Source organism: Papilio machaon, chromosome 15 (assembly GCF_912999745.1).
Source record: "Papilio machaon chromosome 15, ilPapMach1.1, whole genome shotgun sequence".
In the NCBI taxonomy this organism is placed as follows: domain Eukaryota; kingdom Metazoa; phylum Arthropoda; class Insecta; order Lepidoptera; family Papilionidae; genus Papilio; species Papilio machaon.
The window spans coordinates 3,341,732-3,365,866 of record NC_060000.1 but is presented as its reverse complement, the minus strand read 5'-3'; the positions used below and the strand labels follow the sequence as shown (position 1 = coordinate 3,365,866).

Genomic DNA, 24,135 nt, shown 5'->3' with positions numbered 1-24,135 from the left:
CCCGTTGAAGTCTAATATAAGGGAAATTATTTATGTGACATTTTAAAGTTTTTAAATATTAAATTATAAATTTATTATTCATTTAAAAATGAATACAGGAAACATAGAGTACATATCGCTGTCGCTGTATAATCTCGGAATATTAAAACACTTAGATGCTTGGTTTGAATACCGCATTCATAGTATAGCACAATTTTAATTCGGAATACTATGAAATCATTTAAATTACCTTGGAAGTTTCTGTTCAGGGTTAACACTGCACAATATTAATGGATTATCTAAATACTGTGCTGGCCGTAAAATGGGATACACGGCAAATTGTTGTTAGTATTATCAAAGTAGGTTTTGTTACTTAGTTGTTTTATACTTATATTAAGTTCAAGATCGATGGTTTGACTATATTAATTAGAAATAGACTCAAGCCGTACCACTTTTAACTATAATTTTGGTTAATATTTCATACAATTTTAAGTTTAATTTTTCACTTTGAACACAAATGTGTTATTTTTCCGGTCCTCTTTTGAATTTAATTATTTACTTTGACATGAACTTAAAAGTAATAAAACTGTATATCTCAAATGAAAATAAGGTTTTATAACTTTATTAAGTTAACGAAATATTTGTTCTTGTGTGGGCGTGTAATTTATCATACAGTTCTTTTCGTGCCCCTGCTTGACGGAGATAGAACTCGAAACACATAATTCCAGAAAAAAGCGTGATCGAGTCTCGACTTGAGTGCAGATCACGTAATAAGTGCGTATCATAAAATATAAGGTGCCGTTGTGAAATTACTGAGCTCATTATGTTAAAATCAACACTGTCGTAACTCTTCTTTATTGCGGTGACCGCGAAAACTCGTCGAAAAAAATTCACCGAGAAAATAATATCGTTTTGATCTTTGAGCCGTTTCGAGTTCGTATCGAGTTTATTATTAAATCGATCGAGTTTAAGTGGTAGGAGCGCATGTATAATACGGTAAGTGTAAAATTTGCTCGTATAATTTCAATGATTTACAGAAAAACTTTAAAAAGTGTATCAGGGACACTATACCTACGTGAAGTAGTTTGAGGTTTCGAAAATTTTGAGAGTGGCGGTTTCTTTTAATTACAGCAACATATAGATATCGAGTTATGTGAAAAAGAGAGAAAATGTATATAATTTTAATTTTTGAATTTAACAGTAAAAAGAAATTACAATAGATCGATCTAAACCATTTTTAGTCTTATAAGACTGTAATCACAGACTTATTAAAAACAGACATGTTTGTATCATCAACTTAAACACGGAAAGATTCCAAAATAAGTATATACACATTAAATGATATTGCCAACCAGTGACATGTGAAAATATAATCACAAGTGAAAAGATAAATAAAAATTACCCTAAATCTATTTTAAATTGAATAAAACAAAACGAAATCAAACAACAAATATATTTTATTATTAATTTTACATGTCATATTAATAGACTCCCTTGACCTGGTTACTTCTTAAATGAAGATATATTTATTTATTTATAAATATTTAATTAAAAATAAAAATTGTGAAACTTAAAAAAAGAACGAAAATACAATTTTATAAAATGATGAGGATTTGTGTGGGTTAAAAATAAATATTGTGCAACTTACATGTACGTCGTATGACACCTTCCTAAAATAAAATTAATAATAAGATTAATTTGTTTTTACTCTGTCAGATATGAATCGAACATTATATGCTAAAACTATACTATTTTAAATATAACCTTTATGATCATAATGTACATTTTACTTTATTACTAGTTTTACACTAACTTTTAACAATCTTAACTATCAGATGCACCATGAATATTCCCCTAAAAAATATTGCTTAATTATCTAACGACGTAGTTTTAGTTACATTTTGCTTGGTTTTGGGTCTGCGAATACTTTATCCAATATATCAGGGGTAGCCAACTGGGCGTTCGGAAACGACCGGTCAGTGAGTATTATTAGTATTCCAGTCGATAATGACAAGGCAAAAATATAAATACGTATAACATAGCGGAAGCTGTTCAGACGCAATGCTCACACTATTAAAAAGTTTATAATTGGAAGATTACACAGTTTCTAGTAGATCACGTAAATCTATAGTCTAATCAAGTTGATCACCCATGCCATATACCGTACTACCGTACCTCTATATTCACTACTCTACTACCATACCTCTATATCCACTTAGATCCATATCGGTTATAGGTAGCCTGTATTTAATTTTTTTTCATAAATATTTAGTGAGTATAATTGATATAGTCTTAAGATTTTTTTGTTCAAATCTCTATTAAATTGTCACAATATTTTTCTGAGAATTGTACGAGTATTATAATTTCATATCTTGTAGATAGAGTATTAATTATACCTATACATCTCGAAACAATTTCTGTTATAAATTCTTGTAGATGATTGTTTGTGGTTTTACTGAGAAAAGCTGTAAATTGTGATTTATTTAAATACTATTTAAATTCTAGTCAAGTGACTTATCGTATACTCGTATAACTAAAATGCTTCCATTTTCCTTAGGTATTTGTGCGAGAACAGGAAGGAACGAAGAAAGTAATTTTTTTACGAAGTTTGATAACATTATGTAAGAAATACGATTAAGATATGATATAAAAGATATGATTTAAGGAAAAACAAAGTCTAATTTTCTAAGCCTAAGTTGTAAAATCGTATAATTTAAAGGCAGTCTTAGGTAATTTTGTACACGTATTATTCTCAATACATAACTTGTGTGTTCTAACAAGTCTTCCACTAACTACTTCCACATCTAACACTAACATTACTTCCAACAGAAGTAATTTTTGATATGAATATCATGTTAATTTTTTAAGTATTTTCAACATGGAAACGAGTGTTATTTCATTTTTTTTTTACTATGTACAAAATTGGGTTACTTCCATGACATTGGCGGTTGCGATCTTAAATTTCCTGTATAATAAAAGTTGAATATTTGTACATTTTCTTTGAAATAAATTAAAAGGCCTTGTATGTTTCGTGGTTTACGTACACACGTCCGCGTTTGTGAATAGCCTGTTAAAGCGTGAGGTGAAACGATCTTAATTTGGATAACTTAACGTCTTTTAGTCAGTCGATTGTGGCTTCGATTTATGACATAATGGTGTATTTTTAATCTTGTTGCATTTCAGTATTTAAAGTTTTTAAAATAAAAGGCTTTCGGCAATTTGACTTAGCTCGAAATTATAGTGAAACATAAGTTCTGTTTCATAGTACAAAAAATGATATTAATGAATATTTTTTTCTTAAACAATTAAGGCGATTAAACAAAGAAAAATTTAAACAGTAGTTAGCATTGAATAGTAATAGAAAAGTTTTTTTTTATTAGTCGTATTCGTATGTATTACAGTAACGCATCGAAATCATTAAAACCCGTCAATCAAGTCCACCCGAGGCGATATCTGGCTCACATCTCCGCAAAGTTACGAAGCGTTTAAAATTGGATATGACATTTTCGACTGCAAATTATATTTGATATTAACTTATATGGCGTTGGACACATCTTTAAAGATATTTCACTCATATCAATTTTTGATCACATTGTTAACAATTTATTTTATAAATTAAACGTTTGTAAAGGCAATTATTATTTGTAAATCGATAAAGTTTATCAGTTAACACCACAAAATGTTATTGCAAAAAACTAACAAAAACTTCGTAATTCTGTGATGCTATAAAAAGAAAATTGGTCCAAACAAAATTGCACGCAACAAATATTTTCCTACCAGCATTAATTTGATACATATGTCATACATATTTCATACTCGTTACAAATATTTTTCTACCTCTAATGGGAAAAGGTATACCAGATGTTATTACAATATGTTCATAATCTTTCCTTTTTCATTCACCATCGTTTTTACGAAATAATCGTTTATTGAGAATGTTGCTATATGAAATAAAAAGTGGTCGCGCTATATTTAGAGCTAGCGTTCGATATTCGCAGATTAGTAGCTCCAAATGAACGGCTTCGAATGCGCAGTAGCGTGTATTATAGTCTAGTTGTAGGCATTGCAACCATTTTAGCTAGGCGTGGTCGCCAAAGACCTTAGAGAACGGATGTAACAGCCTCGTTTTCCCCGCCGACACTGCCACCATTCCAGATCGACGTTTGATGATAACCGACTCTGAAATAAAATAAAATAACGTTTGAGTGAAAAGGTCAGCCGGCCGCCGCTGCGCCGAAATTAAACTTGAAAAATAATAATCATTACCGTCACAAAGAGCCCAACGGGTCCGAGGCTCAGTATTTTGACAGCTCGAATGTCGATTCACGACTCACCATGCCTCGCGCCCCTTTCGACGGTTTTTCTTCTGCAACAAATAAATATAATATTATAAATTATGTTCAGTGGACCTTAAGTTTTTTGGTGAGATCGTATCGTTAACTTTTACGGCTTAATTTTTATACGGCGAACCGAAATGTATCGCCACCGTCCGCAAAAATTATGGTTATTTTATACTAATTGTTTGTTGAAGTGGTGAAGATGAAAAAGATTCCGCTTGTTTTTGTTAGGGCAGAACAAATTTGGGAAAGCTGATGTCGTACCTCTGGCGAAGATTTATGGTGTAATTAAGGTCATGTGTTGTCTTTAAAGGCGATGTATAATAACCACCATAAAAGTTATGAAGAGTTATTGTTCGCCAAATAATTGTTTACAATTTCGTTTTGTTTTTTTTTTTTAATATTCCATCGTCCTTCTTCACAGTTTAGTAATAACCGTATATTAATTAGTGAATTAATTAATTTTAATAAGTATCCGCTTTGGTCAGCCGGAAAGGTATCTATCGTTGTGATCGAGCACAAAACAGATCCGTAATGATCAGAATGTGATCTGATTTAATAATTAATGTGTAAATTACTGCGAAACAATTGCGGATATCTGCTTGTCTCTGAGTGATTCGTTATCCGTTTATCATTTACTCATTTATTTATGATCTATTAAAAATTCCAAGTGATACAATTGATTGGCATTTATCTTTCACACATGATTAGTTTTTAGAATTTTAAATTACAAATTAAAATTGTGTAATACATATATTGGAACAAGCTTCTGCTTTGAGGAGTGTATGATTAGCGGACGAGTGATGCTATTAAATACAGCATTTATGACCGATAATGGCATAGCAAAAGCAGGATATAGAGCGAATAACAATTGAGTGTATCGATGTGTTTGTGCAGCCGGCATGGCGTGCGCGGGCGGGGGCGAGGGGCGCGGGCGGGGGGCGGGCGTGGCCGGCGCCGGCCGCTCTCCTTGACTCCAGCTTCAAGCATCGCATGATCTCTGCTTGTGTAGCTTACTGAATCTTTCTTAATACTTTTGTTAATTTTCATTTCAAGTGTTTGTTAATTCAATAATTAATTTGATATCGAATGTGTGTTTTGCTATTGGAATTATTTTATGGAATAATCGTAACAATAACTTAATAAACTAAATTTAAAATTTAAAAGTTAAATCCATCCGAAAAAACTTAAGTCTAAGCTGAAATAAATTAATTTCTACATATCTCATAAACCGTTGACTAAGTTTAAATTACTTATTGTAACTATTTGCTGTTGTGTGATTCTTGATTTCGGTTTATTTATTCTTAAGTTTGTATGTTTCTCTCTGCATCTTTAACAAAGGCGCGTTTTATACAATTAATGTTACTATGCCATTAACTTTTCTTAAGTTACTTTTTAAATTCATTATATGAGGGTTATAAAATTGTCTATGAAACCAATTTGATTAAACAACTAACTAAAATCCCGTCTTAAAAATATGGCACATTTATTAACAACGGGCCAAGTACTAAGAGGTGGTGGTGAGACTACATTCGGAGTGAATGTGGCGACTGCGCGGTGGACGCGGGCGCGGTGATAAGCCTCGCCGTTATCACACCGGCTAATGCCGCCGCCCGAACCTTCGTGCAACCGGCCCTTTGTCCGCGCACTGCTGCATTTACTGTGCCACTTTGCCACTTTTGTAATCACATCATGACACTTAACATGACTTGACGTTTTTTGCGCTAATGGATTTTGATTCCTTCCATATTCAAATAATATAAACAGTTTTGATTAATTTCGTTCAATGTTAAATACACTAACTACCAAACTCACGCATTTAAGAGTTAACAGTGTAGAGTTAAGAGAGAGAAAATTGTTGAGGACTTAAGATATTTCTCGCAACTTAATACATTCGTTGTACACACATTCGGGTTTAAACAAATCGGCGCATTTCTAATTACATGGGCCGTGGTGACTTTTTGATTTGTTTCCATTGTTTTGAAAACTTTCTTAGGACAGTTATCGTGAGGGTACCCAATGTATGAAATATTAAACTATAATGTTACTAATACGCTATTTCTTAGAAAAACAATAATTTTAATTAGTAAAGATTACCAATTTAATTCAATAACACCTTGAATGTTTGATAAAGTTGAAAGTAATGAATTTCGCATCACATAAGTTCGCTTTGAAGAAGATATTTTCTCATAAACACAGCTAATAGACACTATCTGCACCGGATGTAAAACAGTGTCGTAAGCGTCCGCAACTCCAGATGTACTGCCTCATTTCACCTTCCTCCATCCGTTACAATGATTGATACATAACATCACTACATCCGTTTGATTCGCGTAATTCGAAAAGAAGTTTTACAGCTGACTTTGAATCCTAGTCGTCGTTGCCGCTTACTCTCCTATCCTTATGAATATTTTCATATTATTATCCTTCACCGCAAAAACGTCTGAATCCGAGGTTTTTTTTTAAATAGATAGCCAGGACAAAGAAGGTTCTCAATAAAAAATGCGGCTAATGAGATTAGTAGATAAAATGAAAAAAAATAATTAAAGTGTGATGATTAAGGATTTAAGCTTAAGCTAGGACTCCATTTCTTTAATTTTCTCATCGAGTTACCTAAATTATATGATAAAATTAAATTGTATACATTGCAGTGTTACAAATGTGAATATCTCTCACGCCCTTGACCCAGAGGGGTAGGATGTAATAGCGGATTTCCATTTCGCACTGTTATGGCATACATCTATCGCAATTATGCAGTTTATATTACACATGTCGGATACGACTAAATTGAAAGCCAACAAAATAAGTATAATTTCTAAGATCAATTTTAAAATCACAGAAATATTACTGACTCATTAATTATACAAATGTCAAGACGATTTTAATGTATATTTATAATAACAACTTTAAGCTGCGTCTAAAAAATTCATGTACTTACAAACTAATTTAGTTTTTAGATTGAATTTTTTTTTCTAAATCAATGTACAAACAAAAGTAATCTTTTAGAAAAAAAAAATAAGTATGTCCGAGGATCTTTGATTAAAAATATGCAGAGCAACATTATTGATTGTCATTCGATTTGTTGATTTAATTATTTATACAGCTCGGTGTCTCGTGTAGGTAGGTAGTTACATCTGATGTCATACTGCGCCGATATCAAGCTTCCGCGATTGCCATTAGATAGACCAATTACGTGTATCATATTGATTAGGCGTGGTCCATACTATAACGTAATTACAAGGGACGACACCGAGAACTTGTTTTACATACTAGGAAGGTATTTGCATTTTATAGTGACATGTTATTTGATCAAAACAAAAATAATTATATTATGTGGAAATTTTATTATTAAAAACTTTGATCTTTGCGTATCAGAGTGTTGTTCATTTATTACGTTTAAGTAAAAACATAGTTATACAATTAGTTTAGCTGACAAAGCCGACAGTATCATGTGTAGGCAGTAAATTTTGATGTATTTCCTATGAAAGATTAGCTGGTATTGATCAGGTGGCTCTACTACTAAGTATAGATTTCCCATTCTGATCAATCTTTTAGTCACCGCTTTACTACTAGATGTCAGTATCCTAAATGTTTTGGGTTAAAATTCTATAGTGTTTCAAGACTACTCACACATATTTCTGAAGAATGTTAAAACCTGATACGCATGAGACGCGTATTCCGTAAGCGCGATTCCAAGGCCCCGTGCAGTATCGTCGCCGTCGACGTGCGACAGGCGATCCGCGGTATCGGGTGTCGATAGACGATGCGATCGACTTACCCATCGACCGATCACGAGCCAAGAATGTCAACGCACTTCCACACACCTAATTAGTTGCACACTAATCAGATCTAGATTAAGTTATTAATGCAGTTAATTAGTGCGAAGTAATCCGAAATTCACACAAGATCAACTTTAAGATCGGACAAGTTTCGTTAGACTATTCTGCGCATCTAAATATTTAGTATTTGAAGGAATACAGAATGAATATGTTTGTTTTCCACAATCTATGTAAGGTGTTGCCAGTAATAACTATAGTTATTGTACAACGTAAGAAAATCAAAGGTTATGGCGCAAGCAACAGAAGGACTGTAGTATCAACAAATACTGCTGATTGAAGAACTGACCAAAGATAATAATTAGATAAAACAATGCTTTTATTTATTCTGTTAAAAGGCAAACGTAGTATCGATATATTACGGCTTATCTTTATTTAAGTCATAGTGTCTATTTGAAATCTCGTATCGTGTGAACTATCTGCAACACTATATGGAGCAGATCGAGAAAAATCATCGTTTAGAAATAAATTGCGACAAGAATATTCGCATGACGGCGAGCATTCAACGAAAAAAGGTGTTTTTTTTACGAAGCGTGTAGAAATCCGCATTGTAGCGGGCTTACAAGGTTTAATGCGATGCCGATACGTCGAACGATTGCACATTGCACGGTACAGCATAGGCACGGGGCACGGACCGTGGGCGTCAACACGCAACAACAGTTCGGCGCGCCATGCAAATGATCTGCACTATACAGCTATGCTCGTTGAGCTGGATATCCTGTTTGATTTGTGTATATATTGTTCAGTTTTACTATCCAATATACTGTTTAATTCTTCTTTTAGACACTCGTCACGTCAAAAACGCTGAAGTGTGTTGTTTATCTAATTTTAAATAAAAAACTAACCAAAACAATCGAAGAGTCTCATTCTATTCTTGATTAAAGGCTCTTTTTATTGCATTTACTCCTCATTTCACAAGTTTTTTTCTGTATTATTAAAACTCATTAAATGGTTAACATATTTTTTATGTTAACCATCTTACTGCACTTAAAAGGCATTTTAATTAAAAAAAAGTCTTATATTAGGGGTAAAGGAAAATGGTTAAGAAAATGAAACGGACGTTGATTCGAATACATTGAAACCGTTAGATATGAACCACTAAACCTATTCGCTCAAGAAGCGATAAACTTTGGCATCGATAACGGCGTTAGTGCGATATCAATATATTCCCGGTGAACAGCGTGGACAATTGAGAAAGCTCATTCGTAGGTATCGTGGCACTGACGTAACGGCGCTGGGCGCTAGGCTCTGGGCGCTGGGCAATGATAATTAAGCCGACGTAAATGTCCGCGCGCCGTCGTATCTTCTCGCTCGAGGCTGCGCTAATGCCCACACCGGGGTTAAATCGCTCGCTCCCAATCGCATGGCTGTTCCTAAATGGAACTACTATTTTATTTTACATGTAAATCATTATTTACACATACTAAATTTATAAGGCCAGTTACACTGTCATTTCATTTTTCAAGAATAATGACAAAGATGGTAAGTTATGCTTTTGTACCATTTTAAATCCACGTAGAAAAAATCACACTAGGTTGGAATGGTATCAATGGAAAAATACTTTAACTAGAACCTAATCTTGTGACGCCCCAAGTCATGTTTGACATTAGGTTGAAATAAACATTGACGGTTCTCCGTGTCCATGTTTATACCACAAACGGCCCATCGAAGCTTTCCACGGTTTAATTTATCGCAGCCGCTACGCTAACATTTTGTAAGCCAGTGTATCCTCAAACAGTTACAGGACAAGTGAAAATTGTCTTTTACTTTGGTGATGAAACTACACTTTAGCATTTAACCTAGAACATAGAGTTGTCTGAAATCAAGTAAAGTGTATCAATCGAAGTATGTAATTTCAATAAAAAACATAAGCTATAATTAGTTTATGATCTTGTTGTTAACTATATTCACCTAACAGATATAATAATTTTTCACTACGTGCTCTTTATATACAAAAAACAACTGCTATAAACGAAAGATGTAAATACAAAAAAATCGATTGATTTCAAGTTGTAATACTTGTTAGACATCATAAATTCAAACAATTCCGATTCAGTTTTAGTATAGCGACATAAAAACCTTCGTAATTCATATTTTTATGACATTCTTCCTTCACAACTGACACATGACTTACGGAAGTTTGCCGCTAACGCCTTGATGAGAGCCCCGGAGGTCCAATTACGTATACCGATGGAAACTGACATAAAAATGACGTTTATGACAAGCTATCCGCAGGTAACTGATGACAATTATACTTCGCTCCATTATTACAGATGGAAAAGCAATTGCTATCTTATCAATTGCCATAAAGAATGGGTAGGCAACTCGGTAAAAAGTTGTACCAAATCAATCACACTAAAGAACACATAGTTCTGTTGTAATAAACAGCATACATATATATATAATAAGCTCGGCAAGACTTTATGATAATGGATAGCGAGCATTATTGTTCTCAGCTATTGATTATGATTTTTTAAACATCTGGAATAAAAACTAAATTAGAAATAGATCTAAACGACGACTAATCTTTGATTCTTAACACGAATGAAGCTATTTTATTCTATAATCAATTCTACGTTGCGAATTGCAATATTCATACTAATTTTGATCGTTATAAACAATCCCGACGTATTGCGATGCTATTTACTTTCTCCGGAGCAGCTTTAACATCAACTATTACAGGAAACACAGTTTACGAAGAAGTATTGACAGTGTGGTCCGTTAACGGGAGCGCAACGTCTATCGGCAGGTGCGGTACAACCCCATACAAAAGGAAAATTCTTATCATTTTATATTTCCACTTTATTAATGATACAATATTGATTGTCCAGGGAATTATGCTTTTGTTTTTATCCACTACATATCCAGAAATATCTAACCAAATAGGTTACCTAAAATTTGCATTTTTAATTAAAAATTGTAATATCGACACGAAATGAATCGTGGTTTAGGAAATTCATATCGACATTCCTTGGTCTATATAACTTATTATACTTCGATGTTATTAACTGAACGATTTAAGATAATAAGATGAAAATTAATGTAATGTAATTTAAAGTTAAAGCATTTCGAGCACGCCTGTACTGTCTCTGCGGACGTATTTAATGGCGGGAAATGGAGCATAAATTAAAATAGATTTGCTTTAAAGTGCCTGATGCCTCCGCTTCGTTTGTCTAGCTTAATCACAGTACAAGTTACGTTAACTATTTGAAATATAATCTATCTAAAACATATTTTTTTTATATTCTCCGTTACTATATGTACCTACGTACTTGTTTAAATGTAGATTTTAATTCAATTGATACACTTGTTATCTAATTATTTTTAAATAATAGTTTTAAATAAATAAAATAAAGTGATTTGTACGCTACATGAATATGATTTAGCCTTCATTCACATGAGCGCTTTTTTAACGCTGCGTTAAAACTTGGCGTTGGGGGCTGTCGAGCGACGAACGCTTTAAAATCACTTGAAATTCCATTCGCTGTCGTTTTAAAGCATTGCCGTATGAACAGTACATGGACAACATGTACATGGAAGTGTATTTGTTCTTTATGAACACTTTTTAATGCGCAATACAAAAGCTTATAACGGGGGCTTAATCCACGAGATCCAGGGACTGTGATAGACTTTTATTAAATATTTGATATGTTTAGTATAACATAATATTTTTACTTTATTCTATTCTTTATCAGATGCATGAAATATTAATATCTAAAAATATAGAAACTAATCTGCTTTGACGAAGGTGCGAGGGACTTATTACGTTACAGCGTACCTGCCATTACAGTATTAATAACTTCATTTGTTCATAACTTCATCATGTGTTGTGTTTAATGCTGATATTGGAAATGTGGACTTATCTCTATTATCTTCATGTAACAACAAAAAACTGCGAAGACCATGAAATACATTTTCACATTAGTAAAAATGTAAAAAAACAAAACGAAACAATTATTATTGGCATTGACAGTCGATTCACCAAATTAAGGAACTGTTAAATAATTTTATATGATTTCATTTTTATCTACAAAGTCGATCAAATTCCTGCAAATTGTAGAGTAACGTAATTATAATCTCGATTATTTCGCAAGGTCGTTCTTGTTGCCGATTAGTGCGCTTGTGTAATTCAATGAAACAGCTTCTTTTGAAGCCGGTTCAATTAGAGATAGCAACTTGTTTTAAGACCTGTATCCGCAATCAAATGTATCAATAAAACACATTATTGGTACCTCCGTTTTCTAATTAAAGCGCGGAAAAGCAATACTTAAGTTTTATACTTTGGTATGCCAGGGTTGACGTTCATTTATTATCTAATGCGTCGTTATTTTGTGAAGAATAAATATGCATGTTAAACTTTAAATTCTTTAGAAATACCAAACTTTTTGCAATTACACTTTAATTTAGACAAATGGTGAAAACGAAATCTCTATTTCTGTTTTAATTTACTTTATGTAATTTGTCACATTCTTTGTATTCGACAGTAAACAAGTGCTCGTTAACCTTTTCGCATTGGGAAAAAAATAGGTTCCGAAAAAAATATTTTTACACATTTTCATGTGGTATTTCGTTAGTTATATCAATTTTAATGTACTAAACTGAGGTTATTTAAGAACATCCTATCTAGATGACGCCAAAGATCAAAGGTATAATCTTATCAGATATGCTCAGACGAATTAAGAGCTTAGTACTAGCAAATTACATTAAGTTAATGGTTATACATATGTATGTTAAAGTGGAACTATAAAATTAAGAGATTTGCTTCACTAGGGTGTACTAAAAGGATTAAGAGCGTGTTTTAATAATTGCCTTAGCTCGTGCGACTGGTGAGCAAAAATTACTTCACTGACGCCTCGTCGAAATGCTAATTGGAGGAGAGAGGTAGAATACGTGATCTAGGCGTAGCGCTGCGCACGAAAGCTGCGACTCAACTGTTCCGAGACATCTTTAATTTGTTGAATAATAGACACGTGCTTCTACATGAAAGCTTCAAGTCGACGTTTGTAATTTTCAAATTATGAACACATTTTAATATAACACAGTACTTATAAGTAAATTACCTTTTGCACAATTTTTCATGTGCTATTCTTGTGCATGACATAGATTTATGGAACACAGTATTAAAAGAGTATTACGTAGCAGCTACGCCAATTCTAATACTTTAAAAATATGTCCAGTTGGTGCACATACGGTTACATAGTTTTTCGTACCGTGTGTTTTCACTGTCACAACATGTCTAAAAATATATTACAAAGTAACTTTATAAAAAAAAAATGAAAAGACAAATTCTTTAAAAACTTGTGATAATACAACAGTAAAATATTTTTTTAAATCGGTTCAGTAGTTTCTGAGCTTATTTAATGCAGTCAAACAAACAATCAAGTTTTTCCTCTTCATAATGTTAGTAAAGATCTCTTCGACATTTAAATAAATGTTTTGTGACCCAGCACGTAACAATCTGCAGAGCTCCAACCTATTAAGTGATAACAGACTAATGTGATTCAAACATCCTACCAATGATCAGCTTTGCATAGTATTTTATTATACTTTACTGCGATAGGTATAATAAAACTAAAGGTCGCTTTGTGCATCTGTATATTACTGGTTACTATTCTATCATATTACTTTACTATTTTTTTTAAATCTATAGCCCGAATTTAAAGTAATATCTCTATAGACTCGTATTAAAATAAAGACTATAAGAAAAACTGTTTTAATAACTGAAAAGTCAAATAAGTTTTGTAAAATTAATTAATCGACAAATGAAAAGGAAAAGTCAATTATTAACTGTGGTTGTAAAAGTAAAGTAATTATATAGTTTTTATGTGAATTAAGTCCTCATAATAAAGACAAAGCTCCCATATACAGTTTGTTGTTAATGGTGTTTAAATTTCATTGTATCTAAAAAAGGCTTTAGTGACAAAATGAACGATTCAATCTACCAAAATAAGCAAGAAAAGATGATCAAAAATCGATTTTTTATAACATGTTGTTGTGAATAAAAAGTGACTTCATCGATCGATGTTTTTCGTATGTAACGTGCAGTTAAAAACGCATTAACGGACTCTGCTTTAAGACGGTGTTTCGGCCAAAATCAACATGTGCGCACCGCGTAATATATGACATTACCTACGCACTACAAAGATGCTCTTCCGTACTACTGATCCGCAATTATGCATTTACGATAAATTATGCGTTTGGTACGCTTTCATACATAATAAAATAACTTATCTTCCTTCATCTTTATAGAATCTTAGACTTTGGTGCTTACAGAATTAGATTGACTTTTGATCGTTCAAAGTAGAAACAAAAGCTTTTCAATAACAGTTTGCTCCCGTTTTGAGATCATTCCAAAAGATAGGTAGTGGCCGCATGCAAAATACTTCCCGTTGAGATATGAGGATCGTCCAGAGCTCGTATATTATTTAAAGTATTGTAAGCCACACACGACGCTATCGTACTAGCACCGTACGGTATCGAGCTAAACATTTCTAGTTTTTTATAAAGTGAATTCGACTTTAACATCTCAGTATAGAATCAGAACCATACCTTTTTCTTTATCTGGCGAATAGCTCTTTGACTTTTTGTTAAACATTTACGTAAACTTAGCCTCTATTCGTCGCACTTTATTACCGATGTCTTTAAAAGTAGAATCCGAAATTGGTTAGATGAACAAAAAGTCGCAATGAGTGAGGCGAGTTAGTTACATATGTACTGTTTTTAGAAAAAGTCAGTAGCGTACCAAAATTGGGGATGGAGACCACCCGTGACCTCGGAAGCGGAACCGTCCACACCCACAATACGTCACGAGTTCACAATCGAGGGATCTTAATTATAAACGTGTCGATTATCATCTTAAATTTTCTACCTTAAAAGGTCTATAAAGAGTCGCTAAGTGTACGCAATTTATTCGAGATTACGGCCGCCCGCAGTCCTTATGTCACGACTCGCTTACGAGACGCGCGGACACTTCTGTTCACTATACCGGGATTACCAGCACGCGCCGGGGACCTTACGTAAACGCAATTTGTGCTTCTATATAACCATTTCATAATACGCAAAAGGTTTAGTAAACAATGATAAATCATTACGCGGAATATACGCATTTTGTTTATATTTAGTTTGTCACAGAACTTAATCACAGAATTTAATAGCTTAAAATTTTGTTTTCCTTGAAAATTCCACCTAAGCCAGTCTTAAATTTCTACGGGAACATCTAAGTATAAAAGATAAGCAATACAGACATTGGACATACTACATACTTACTTATTACGAGATGCTTCATCGTTACATAGTGGTAATGAAATGCAATGCATCGTGACTAGGCTAGCAGATAAGATTGAGGATCGTCGGGTAGGGTTTGGTGCGCGTCTAGGCATCGAGCGTGCGGCGATGGTCCCCCGCTATGGTCACATCACGCGCCGGCTATCACTGTTATAACGCAGTTACCCGCGGGTGCGCCGCTCCTACCGACACCGCTGATACTGCTCTATACGCCGACCGTAACAACTTCATACTTAAAAAATATTTTCAACGAGATGTACACGGGATACACTGCAACGTCAAGTAAAAAGTCTTATTTGCTGTCTATAAATAACGATAAACAATTTATAAAGCAGTAGATTTTATTAGCCACATATCATCGAAAGCGACCATAAACACTGTACGTAAATTTCACAACAATGTGCCTAACACGTATAAAAGACTAAAATGTTTTGAACATGTCCCACGTCAAATGTTTTTCTAATAAATAGGATATTTATATGAAATATGATTTAGATTCGATTATAAAGTATCAAAGATTAAAAGGCGCTCTATTCACTAGGAGCGAGTGTGATTGCGGCTTACTACAGATAAGGTAAATAGCTCATACAATTGTTAGAATGGGATACTCGGAGCCTCTTTTGTTAAGGAAGTAGTGTCTAATGGGGCGAGTGTAGCCACTGGCTAGACTTACATGGTGTCGATTGCTATGCACCGTTGGTACCAAAACGGACAGCCTATTGCCTACTTAATACCCGACCGTTCGTCGCCTCAGTGCTTATTTGTTCTATCTACCAACGGTTACTTTTTCCAGTAGACACGTTTTTATCTCCATTTAAAAAAAAAGCATTTGTTTTTAGATTCGAAAGTCTTTCTTAGTAAAATAGTTACCAATCAATAGATTTTTATAATTCTCATGTAGGGATGGTTATGAATTATACCTTATTTCACAGTTTATATTTGGAGATAGAACAAACATGCACAAATGTTATTACGAATATGGAGTTAGAACATTATCACATAAGAGATAGGCCAAAGTTATTGTTCCATTTTTGCGTGCTTGTTTGTTCTATGTGCCAAAAGTATATATAGGATGTTTATTTTTTTTAGCTGTCAAACTAACATTCAATATCATAACTCTCTCTCTTACTATAACAATACGTTTATTAATTGTTTTTATGAGTATAATAGTATTAAGGGATTTCGTGCACTAGTTTACTACGACTTTGCCGTAGTGACCGCAGCGATCAGACTTTTATAGGAATGTCTCGCACTGTGCAGCAAAGATCTGCCTCTAGTTTGTGGTCGCTGCGGCCACTAGTTTGAATTATAGTTGCGAAATGCGCGAAATCCCTAAACCGACACCATTTTAAGGTTTTCAAAAGAAAAAAAAATTTTTTGAGGGATTTTTTTAATGATAAATGAATATTGTACTTATGACCTGCCTAATACCTTTAAAATTATAAAATCACTTTTGAGTTCTATCTTTGAAATCAAAGATAGGGATGTCAAAGATAAAACTCAAAAGTGCTATTACAATAATTAAAGGTATTGATGATCTCAGATGGGCACTTATTGTATTAGACAAGCGCCTCTGATTTACAATTTAATCATACACTGTTTAGGTTTATTTGAAAATCGAAAAAGAACTTATAATAGGTTGGGGAAAAAGTTTTTTCGCATTTTATATGAAAATTCAAAACATTTTTAACTTTTTGCCATCTTATAGGTAGGGACATGACTCCATTGCTATAGAAATTTTGGGGCTTCTGATCAAAAAACTGCGTCAAATAGTTTTGGCAGTCCTCTCGTGATGTTAACCTGACACTGCCTAAAGAATTCTGAAGAGACCGAAACAGGTGGAAATCTGAAGGTGCCAGGTCAGGACTATACGGCGGATGCATTAACACCTCCCAGCCAAACTCTCTTAATTTTTGCTGAGTGGTTAAATATGTGTGAGGTCTAGCGTTATCATGATGAAAAACCACACCCCTTCTATTGATTAATTCCGGCCGCTTTCTCTCAACTTCTTGCTTTAATCTTATCAGTTGTTCGCAGTAGTTCTGAATCGATGGTCCTGTCTGGTGGTAACAGCTCATAATGAATAATGCCCTTCCAATCCCACCACACACACAGCATCACCTTGTTGCGAGTTAACCCGGGTTTCGCCACAGTCTGTGAAGCCTGACCGGCCTTGGACCATGAACTTTTTCGCACGTTCTTGTCGTACGTGATCCACTTTTCATCACCGGTTATCAATTTCTTCAAAAATGGTTCGGTCTCATTACGTCGTAATAAAGAATCACAAATGAGTACACGGTTCATTAGGTTTCTTTCAGAGAGCTCGTGAGGTACCCAAATATCGAGCTTTTTTGTGTACCCATTTTCTTTCAAATGCGCCAAAACTGTTTTGTGTTCAATTCCCAGTTCTTCAGCTACGTCGTAACTACTGATATGCCAATCTTGCTCCACTTTTTCAAAAATAGCATCCATTTTATCCGTAACAGGGCGACCAGAGCGACGTGCATCTTTCGGACCCTCCCTCTCCCTTTGAGGGATGGGTAAAAGTGTACAAGTTAGCAGAAATGGTTCTCAGTTATTAAAAACAACACCCTGTATCCAATTCATAACGGGATTGAGAGAAGGTTAAAAAGTACTCACTGCTCAGTTCGGAGCTGCATCTTCTTATATTTATTTTTGCGACTAGTTGCAGACATTGTTTATCACTTCTTTGAAACAATTCTGGCACAAACACACAACGATTGATATGTTTTTTTTTATTTTTTCCGGGAGCGACTAAGTGGTCTCAGTGATGACTTCGGAAACAATGACAATCAAACAAAATGGCGGACATGGCGTCGTGGGCTGTGATTGGTCAATTCATTGGACATAGAACACACAAGCACTGAATTTTTATAACGATGTAGGATATAAAACAAACACTGGACTTAGAACAAATAAGCACAAAAAATTCATTGCAGTGTCGTGTCATACGTAAAATTTAAATGTTTTTTTGTAGTTTTAGAAACAAAAACTTCCTAATCTTCCTTTACCAACAAGACTGAAATTTAAATCTTTACGATACTACATTTAAAGTCCATTTTCGGTCAATTTGGTCGATAGAACAAAAAAGCACTGAGGCGACGCGTTGGCTCCGAAGGACCAATTTGAATTTCGTATAAAAGGCTAACTACTATTCTATAGATCGCTTTGAATATTCTCGAAGTCTAAGTGAGTATTAAAGATGTGTTTACGTCTTTATATCTAGGTGTTATCTGATGTCACATAATACGTGTTGACGGGTAGCGATTTAACGCGGAAAATTTAGTGTTCCAGTATAATTTTCTCATAAAAACATTACAGTACGGCTTAGATACATATAATTAGGCCCCGAGATTGTTGATCGTGCTCTCCATTTGCGTATATAAACGCGCTCGACATGACTTTGTTGACATTATTTCTATTAAAAACGAAACTAACACATTTATGTAGATATGTATAATAATAATGTAGATAACAAATAATAAGAAAACTATTATTTTCGATTTTATTGATAGCAAAATTTCGAGTCAAAGTTATTCAAGAGTTACTCGTGTATTAAAAAACATATGTCCATATGTCCATTCAGAAAGTTCGGAAACCTGTGACGTACGAGTAAGTGTAGTTATGGTAATAATTCTAAGCCTACAACGTCTTACTAAAAATAGTTAACCATTGAACTCCAACCACACCTTGAAATTTGGCAACCTTATTACATAGACCGATGACCTTGTCAAGGTTGCGGGAGTGCACTGGATGCTGGCGGCACATGACCAGGCATTGTGGCATTCGATGGGGGAGGCTTACGTTCAGCAGTGGACGAACCCTGCCTAATTATGATGATAAAATTAATTTACAAATTTACTGGCTACTGTAATGCCATTAATACCCAACTAAAAACAAGAAAAATGTTCGAGTAATGAATGTGTCTTATCTTGGGTTTCTGAGATCAAGATTCCCTTTTAAAACATTGTTATCTCTGTTTTGTCAAAGATGACAGTGTTGACGATATATTTTATACAGAAGTTGTAGTCTCCGAAACTAACTGAATATCGTATATTTCGCGTATCAGTTCATTTTAACATTAATAGCGCACTTCGTTAGTGGTCCTGAACGTACCGTAACTGGTGACATTAAATTTGCATAGAAATCTAACTTAATTAGTTCACGACGATGCGTTGAATTTCAATAGTTGTTTAAGAAATAAAGTTTTTCTAAGATAAAATTGCATTACCTGTTTTTGTATGATATAATTATTGTTATGAAAATTACGAAACCTTCTAATACAATATCAGAATAACAAAATGTTACCAGATATGTAGTTGAAACCAATTATTTTAAACATCACAAAGCTAATAGCTATATAAAAAAATAATATGGTCCTAAATTATTAATTTTAACCAACACCTGATTTCGAAGACATTTTCGAATGCAATGAGATATCAGGAGAATTTTATCATATAACTGGTCTAAATTAATACAAATTAGCTCTGAATGGTTTGCACATGGTGGCACTTTCACGATTGTCCCCCGTATGCGACGATAAGAACAATATTAGGTACGTTTTGTACTAAGAACAACTATCGCGATTCACGAGAACTATAATTTCTGTTCCGCAATAAAGTTTATCGATCCCCTTGTTAAATTTAATATTACGTAGCACACGACCTCGCTCTTGACACATTTCGATGTAAAGATGATTTAATGATGAGTGATAGGAAAGTTAGAGCAGGACTAAGCTTAATTGAGTTTTTTATATTACAAGGTGGCAAACGAGCAAGCGGCCACATGAATTCGCCGAAATGGCGAAGCGACCGCTGCCCATAGACATTCGCAATTGCAGATGCGTTGCCTACCCTCAATCTACGAAGGAAGAGACGCACAAAAAGAGAATATTTAACCTTTCTATGCATCTCCTTCTCCATCCAATCCACCTCCCCTTTCCATCCTTTTTGGTTTTGGGTGGGAAGGGAAAGAGGACTAAGATTAGGCCTCTGACACCACACTCATCAGGCGAAACGCTGAATTACTTCCACTTCACGCCTGTCTTCTGTGTGGTCGTGGTATTTTACCGGGCGAGCCGGCCAATCCGTGCAACAGATGTTGCTGTTACTGACGTCTACCATTGTTAAAATGTATACTAGAAATGCTAATATTTTATTTAAAACGTTGTTCCGCGCCTCATTATGGCAACCATTATCATCCTTTTCCATATATTTCAAAATTATTTGTTGTGTAAAGCCTTACTCAGTGAAATTTTACAGCAATTTAATTTTTAGAAAGGATACACATTTGACAGAGTCTATACTGCCATAAAAGCGATAGCCAATACATCGGACTGCGTGTAGCGGTTTCTGTCTTATATTTATGTAAGCAGATGATATTAAATTATACAGGGAGATAGAACTAACGCTAGCTTGTCGATTCTGGTTACACATTAACAATTGCTTGTAATGCTATCCCGTAGGCGTCTAAGAATAGAGTTCAAAATATGTTCCCATGTTCTGTTATCTTAAGCATTAAAAGGTTATCGATTTACATTAGACTGTAGGCGATCTACAACGTACAGATAATCAAGGTGACATCAGCGCCATCATCTTTCCGAGGTCAAGCCTCGTGAATATCTAACAATCGTATTCTACATCTCGGTATTGTTATCAGATATTTAAGCCTCTGTTTAAAGTACTGTTGCAGAATTGCTTCCATTTCCCTTCAAGTTAAAACATTTTTGTACCAACAATATTATTTATATACTTAATAACAGCATTATCATTGACTAAGAAACATAATTTGGGGGCTCTCAAAGAGTTATCAAAAATTGATCTTCTGCTGCCAACTTTCGGTGCACTCCTGCAAACTAAACTAAGTCTAATATTTTAAGTTGGCAATACTAAACATAACAGAATACTTTTTTTCGTATTGAAACTGTCTAATATACTTATGACCTTATGGGACCTTCAAGAAAAGAGCGTATACCTTCCTCAAAGTCCGGCAACGCATTTGCGATTCCATTGGCGTTGCGGATGTCCATGGGCGTCGGATCAAATAACTTTCGGTCCGTTGCTCGTTTGCCCCCTTCTCCTATAAAAAAATGTAATACGGTAATTAAGTAGAATTTCAATACGCGTAGTAAAATATTTAACAACAAAAATATTGAGTATCAATAGGCTTCAACCACATTTTACAATCTATAACATTGTATCAACAAGTCATAAAATATTATTACTTTATCAGTAATATTTCGTAGTTAATTACAATTTAGATGATTAACAAAATACCTTAAATGGAATGACTGTGATTAGATTCTCTCTAATGAAGTGATTTGTGTTTTATTGCTCTCCGCGTAACTATTCGATCAGTCTTGCTATTACGTAAAACCGGATCAGATCTCATTTAATTCATCTAGTAGTTATTTGGAAACGTTAACAGTTTATAGCATCTATAATTCTAATGGCTGATTAATTAGTAATTAGGTTTTAAATTTAGTTTATAGAAGCAAAATTGACTCCTTTAATTATAGCAACTTAACAGTGTAAAGCAATTTTCACACTTAAAACAATCAATCTTATGTGTTTCGAAATAAAGTAGAAAACAAGAACATTATTTACGTATTTTTGGCGTTGTGTTTACGTAAGTGCCTTATAAAATCTTGGTACCATGCTTAAGAAATAATAATAACATAATTCTAAGCCAATATTTCCTTATACACAAAAATATAAAAGAAACATTTCACTCGCAAAAACATTATTTTTATCAAGATTTATTGCAAACCATTTTAGAATCTAATCATTGAGACTGCTTTATTTTATATTTGTTTTATATAACAAAATGTAGAAAAATAGTAGTTCGTACACTGCCATAAAAATATGCCTATTTGCTACGTTATTTTCTTAGTAATCTGTTCTTGCAAAGCACACAATTACTTTAATGGTAATTTATAATACTGCAGATGCACTCAACGAAAAGGATTTGACAATAATTAAAAACTTACTTTCATGTTTGTTACACAGGTGATAAAGTATTCAATAGACAGAAACTAGAAAGTGTACTTCAAAAATACATGAAACCAATTAAAAAACTATCAGGTAACTTTACTTCTACTAATAGTCCATTAAAACTATCTAAAAATCCATTAAACCGATGTCTTGCTCATTAGCCACCTTACAATATTAAAAAAAAATATTACTTACGACAGCAAATGAAAATTTGTTCTAGAACAGTTTCCAAATCGCGAGATCGAACTGCAATTTGAAATAGATGGCAACAAAGGTCAGATTGTAGCGTCGCCTAAGACAAAATATGTTCGAGTACCTGCTGCTTTAATTCGTAAGTTTTTTTTTAAACCATAACATTCACGCCTAAGATCCAGGGGGGGTAGGCAGATATTAAATGTTTCTATTTGACGGCGTCTAGCGTTACTAATATCTTCATTAAGTTACTAAGAATTTCTTAGTAAATATGCTTATACCTTAGTTAACTGTTTTATTTACAGCGCAGTTAAACCCAGTATCTGGTAATTTTAAGCCTTTTTTATTTAAGTGCATCCATGTAAGAAAGCATAATACTACTTTGATATGTTATTTGTTAAAATTAAATTACTTTAATATTTATACAGATGTAAGTACGCCAAACGTCATGGCATTAACTCCGTCTAGGCTAACAACGAACTCAGTTGCCAGTATGACAACAATAAAAGGTATTTTTAATATACACTCTAATAACTAACTTAAAATATATGAAATTTCTGAACTTCCTTTTGACTCAATCACTACAGGCTTAAGATCAAAAACATAAATTAAGAAGTTATCAGTGTTTTTCAAAATAGGCATCAACCATCGATTCTAATAAACTAAAAAATAATTTTATTTTACCTTCAACCTGAAATATCTTACTTCTTACTAATATTATAAATGCGAATGTTTGGATGGACGGCTTAACGGATCTTAATGAAATTTGGCACATATGTAGAACATAGTCTGGAAGAACACATAGGCTACTTATGACCTTTTTCTAAATTCCGCGCGGACGGAGTCGCAGGCGACAGCTATGTTTATAAAACTAAGTAAGTGAACGATTAATAACTATTTAATAACTGATAAAAAAGTGCATTGTTTTTCAGTAAATATATTAATAAATTCACAGCAAAAATAAGTCAATATCGATTTTACTTCCAGATATTAACTACAAAGTCGGGAATAGTTTCATTAATAATAATAACTTTGGGGGTGAGTATAGTATCAGTAGATATATTTTACAAAGCAGCGCCATCTAGGATTCAAAGAGCACAAACTAAATATTATTTAAAACATAGCTGCAGATCCAGATCAAACGCTAATTTCTTTGGGTGAACTGAAAAAAATATTAGAAGAATATGACAAAGAAGGTAAGTTTAGCTAGAGGTAGGGTAAAAATACTTTTTCAATATTCGTATATTATTTATGTGTCGCTTATATTTTTAACAGTCAAAAGAGATGGCGAGGACAGGCACCCATCTCTTAAGAAAGATCTTTGTTTAGCATTAGGTAATTATTTTATTTTAAACTTAAATTAGTTAAAATTAGTATTCCAAAGAGTTAACGCTTACCTAATTTTAATTTTAAGACTTAAGACTACAAAATTTTAAAAGCTAGTTAGTTTTCAAATTATAATTTAAAATGAATTAATTTATTTGTGTTAGTTTC

General features: G+C 33.6%; 1 protein-coding gene and 2 long non-coding RNA genes across 3 annotated transcripts; 2 read left to right on the top strand and 1 right to left on the bottom strand.

The window, feature by feature from the left end:
- Window positions 1-17,437: 17,437 nt before the first annotated feature.
- Window positions 17,438-17,908, bottom strand: LOC123721735 (histone-lysine N-methyltransferase SETMAR-like). Its single transcript, XM_045681366.1, has one exon. The coding sequence runs from the start codon at window positions 17,906-17,908 to the stop codon at window positions 17,438-17,440; it is 471 nt and encodes a 156-aa protein (XP_045537322.1).
- Window positions 17,909-22,341: 4,433 nt separating this feature from the next.
- On the top strand, window positions 22,342-22,774 carry LOC106715373. The gene is made up of 3 exons (XR_001357207.2): window positions 22,342-22,384; window positions 22,465-22,539; window positions 22,670-22,774. It is a non-coding gene; the product is annotated as an uncharacterized LOC106715373 (long non-coding RNA).
- Window positions 22,775-22,938: 164 nt separating this feature from the next.
- Window positions 22,939-23,837, top strand: LOC123721708. The gene is made up of 4 exons (XR_006756288.1): window positions 22,939-22,967; window positions 23,070-23,150; window positions 23,629-23,679; window positions 23,766-23,837. It is a non-coding gene; the product is annotated as an uncharacterized LOC123721708 (long non-coding RNA).
- The last annotated feature ends 298 nt before the right edge of the window (window positions 23,838-24,135 follow it).

What these genes read in the sequence shown, in the direction of transcription:
- LOC123721735 (XM_045681366.1), bottom strand. Translation starts at nt 17,908, where the DNA reads ATGGATGCTATTTTTGAAAAAGTGGAGCAAGATTGGCATATCAGTAGT.